Here is a 4,168-nt window from a genome sequence, read left to right on the forward strand (position 1 = left end):
ATTGTTCCCGCAGGATTATTTTTACTGTGGTAGTTCTGCAAAGTATATTCTCAGTCAAAACCAGCATTTTCCCAGTTCTGCCACAATTTGTCTACCAGGTGCCACTTGGGTTTACTCAGAAATCCATGCAATTTCTGTTACAATGCAGCCACTACACACCAGGTGGAATGGATGCAAATTTTTAGGGGTCAGGCAGTTCAAGAATCAGGTTAATTAAAAATACTTTTTGTTGGACTGAAATCTCTTCACATTTCCTGTTGGCACACAACACTGGGGCACCAGGGGGGGATTTTGGGGGTTCCCACCCAGGGGACTGTTGGGGCAAGCAACCTCACTAGGGCACTGACAGGACTTTGGGGGAGTGCCCATGCAGAGGACCACCAACCTTTTGCCAGGTGCCTCTTTGAAAGCAAAAAAAATTCTCTCAGCTCTAGACAATCTTTCTCCCTCACTGATTGTAGGTAGGTTGTCCCACAGCCTCCCTACAATGTTGGCTTTCTCTGCGAGCATCCAAAGTTGCTTTGCCCAGCATACAACAGTTTCTTTTAGTTTTCAAATTAGGGGCTCCCCTGGCAACCCCAACAGTTTCCCAAGTAATGGAAGGCAAAGGTAGGCACCCCCAGCCCCCCCACTTCAGGGCATTGTTGGGGGAAGCACACAGCACTGGGGCACTTGGGGGACTTTGGGGGGTTCCAGCAGGAGACAAGACTCTCCCCCCACCCCACTTCTAGGCATGCAGTAATTTATTTTGGGAAGTCCTAAACTCTCTAAACTTTGGGTACCAGTGATGCCAGCAGACTCTTCTATTTATTTATTTATTTATTTATTTTTAAGGATTTGAACTCTGGATATTGTTGTTTATTTGTTAGCTGATTGACTGTTTAACACAGCCTCCTCCTTTCCTTCTCCTGGAGAGCTCCTCTGCTGCTAAAAAGCTCTCTTGGTCTTTCTTACATTTGTTAGGCTGGATGAGTTGTTTGCCTATGAAGCTGCCTTATTGTTTCCAAAAACAGGTTAAAGACATGATTACGACATGGGAGTTTTGAGTAGCACCACATGCTTATTTAACTTTGATGTATTTGATTTGTTCCTGTGTTCAGGTGCAACTGGTGTTGAGGACCGTTTACAGGAGGGCGTCCCAGAAACCATTGCAAACTTACGCAAAGCTGGGCTGCAGATTTGGGTCCTCACTGGAGACAAGCAAGAAACAGCTATTAATATTGCTTATGCTTGCAAGCTATTAGATCATGATGAAGAAATCATCACTTTGAATGCTGAATCACCAGTAAGCAGATCGTTGCCAGATGGTTCAGTGCAGTGTAGCAGTCTAGTTGTGAACCAGTTTTCCTGTGATTTTTGACAGATTCAGCTTAAAGTTGTACTGCTTTTTTCTTCTTGTTAATTTTTTTAACATTTCTTTCTGCTTAATCCATGTTTTATCGTTAGGGTTTGTACATCAATTTTTTTATTAATTATTTATGTTCCTAGGTGTAAGCACTGTGTATCAGAATACTATTTAAGCTTGCATACACCTACGCGCTTAAGATGTGCAGCTGTATAGAAGGATACCAGTGTAATAGAAAATAATATAATATGAATCCCCACAGTATAATATGAATCCATTTCTATAGCATACATGTATAATATAGTACATACCTAGTAAGGTAAATTCCAGCACCCAACATTTCCTTATTTCTTATTGACATTAACTGAATATATAAAAACAATCTATTAATACAAATTAAAAATAGTGAGTGCCTATTGAGAATAAATGTGTATTTTGAAGTTGTGGGGTTTTAATACTAGTTAATTCAGTAATTTATATTATGCTGAGTGATTTTTTTTCATCTGGAAGCAATCTATGAATTTTGATGGAAAAATAACCACAGCTATGGTCAGGAATAAAAAGGTTCCTCACAGAACTTTGCTAATGCTTCTTAATTATTGACTGTCCCTGGGTTCAGCTTATCTCCAACTGACAACTACAAAGATTTTACTCATCTGGTCAAACAGAGAAGGAACAAGATTGTTAACTCTGACATTATATATTACAGTGCTATAATGAGCCTTCAAATCAGAACTGAAGTGGTAGATGGGCAATATCCAACTGCAGTCCCTTTTTAAAACAAAGAAAAGATAAAAGTGTTTTGCCTTCCTGATTGTAATCAGTTAACTGATAAATGGATTTCCTCTGATCTCACTTCTTTTATTCTGTTAACTTGGAACATATTTTCGACAAGACCTGTGGCATTGTGGCTTAAATATTCAGATACAAGCAATAAAGTCTTTTAATTGAGTTTGGTTAGGAGATAGACTTTAAATTCAGTTAAATAACCTTTAATTAGCATTTAACAATACAAGATCAACAATCTGATTTGATTTGTAGGCATTTATGTGATGTTCATCACCAGTTAACCCAGTACTGATCTTGTTTATATAATGTATCAATTTTCCTATTCTTAGAAAAAGCTGAAAGAAATTATTTTAAATGAAGCTTTACAAGTTAAATAGAAATTAAAATTACGTTTAGTGTATTCATAGAAGGTGGTATCTTCTGCCACAAGAATTGAGTATGTTTAGAAAGAATTAAGGAGGAGAGATCAAAATAAATTAAATCTTTTACAGTGCAATCAATATATCAGAATGCTATCATTTCTCTTTTCTAAAGCAACAACAGATGTAATTTATTGTATTTACTCAATGATTCTATAGCAATAACTTCCACTCCAACATGTTTATTTTTATTTTATTTTCAGGAAACATGTGCTATTTTGCTGGAACAGTGTTTGCATTGTGTAGAGTCAAAGTTTTCAAGCAATACAATAGAAAACACTTCTGGGGATATGAGAATTGGGTTTGCTTCTTTCTGTACACCATCATCTTCAGCACATTCCAAACTGGGACTAGTGATTGATGGGAGGACTCTAGCTTATGCCCTGGACAAAACACTGGAAAACAGATTTCTTTTGCTTGCGAAAAGATGTCGCTCAGTGCTGTGTTGTCGCTCTACCCCACTTCAAAAGAGTATGGTAGTGAAACTGGTTAGAGACAAACTCAAAGCAATGACGTTGGCAATAGGTAAGGTATCTTGATCTAAATGAACCTGATTTTATATACTCACCTTGAAAATGTTTTATTTTATTTCTGGCATGGTATGGTATCTGAAGCAGTTCAGAATTTTAGAAATCTCCCTGTTTTCTTTGAAAATGCTTCTGTGACCTCAAGCTCATTTATTTCAAAAGTAGAGCTTTCCAGTGCTATAATTTCTTTTTGTAAATTACAGACACGTAGCACTGGCCTATGCTAAAAAATGTCTATTGTGTTAAGATACCATTATGAGGAACTGGCATAGTGCTGACCAAGGCTTTGCAGTCAACATGCATTTTAAGACAAACTGTTGAGCATCGTTTCAGCTAATCAACATGAATCCCCAAAGTTCTGAATTTTCAGTCACAGGATAATCATACAGGGCTGAGCATGAAACATCTCGTCTCCAGTGACTGCAAAGTGGTGGTTAGCATTACATCGGCCAACACAGCTGTACATGGTCATGTTCCATTGGTAATGGGGAGACTTTCAGTCACCCAGCAGTTAAACTCTTGAAGTGCCTACAGCATTCCTGCACTTTACATTGAGAGAACTCAATAAGGTCGTGTAGGTGCTGATGTTTTACTTCAGAGCTAATTAGGAAACTCCACAGTAAATGTCTCATGTAGATGCGCCCATTGTTACTTAAATTACAGCTAGCACATATATACCAACTTGGACTATAATCACACCTTCAACTTCAGTGTAGGTATACCTTAGTGTTACAAGGTATGGTAATATTGTTAAAAAAAAATTGGAGGAGCATTTTTAATTCGAGTTTCACTAACCCAAGGTTGTTAGCTGTGAAGACATGGCAACTTGGGTTTCAATTTGGTTTAGTAGCTTCAGTTAATAACTATAGGGGAACGTGGATTGAACTTTATCTGCTTACCTGGCTTATAAACTTATACTGCCTAGACTTTGTGGCTAACTATTAGTTTATACAGATTAGACAACCTGAATTAAGAACTGATCTATTTTTGTCTTTTTTTCTAGACAAAGTTTAGGCTTCCCTATCCAGTAATCTATATCTAAATTCTCCTTTATATCAAATATTGGGTCCCTTCTTGCTTCCAGACTG

General features: G+C 37.6%; 1 protein-coding gene across 1 annotated transcript in view; it reads left to right on the forward strand.

The window, feature by feature from the left end:
• Positions 1 to 4,168, forward strand: part of ATP10A (ATPase phospholipid transporting 10A (putative)) — a 167,955-nt gene that overhangs the window by 150,902 nt on the left and 12,885 nt on the right. Inside the window, 2 exon segments of the mRNA XM_019529445.1 lie at positions 1,101 to 1,285; positions 2,757 to 3,078. Of these exon segments, the coding sequence (XP_019384990.1) occupies positions 1,101 to 1,285; positions 2,757 to 3,078 (507 nt within the window).

Source organism: Crocodylus porosus, unplaced genomic scaffold (genome assembly GCF_001723895.1).
Source record: "Crocodylus porosus isolate Cpor-Errol unplaced genomic scaffold, CroPor_comp1, whole genome shotgun sequence".
NCBI classification, from domain to species: domain Eukaryota; kingdom Metazoa; phylum Chordata; order Crocodylia; family Crocodylidae; genus Crocodylus; species Crocodylus porosus.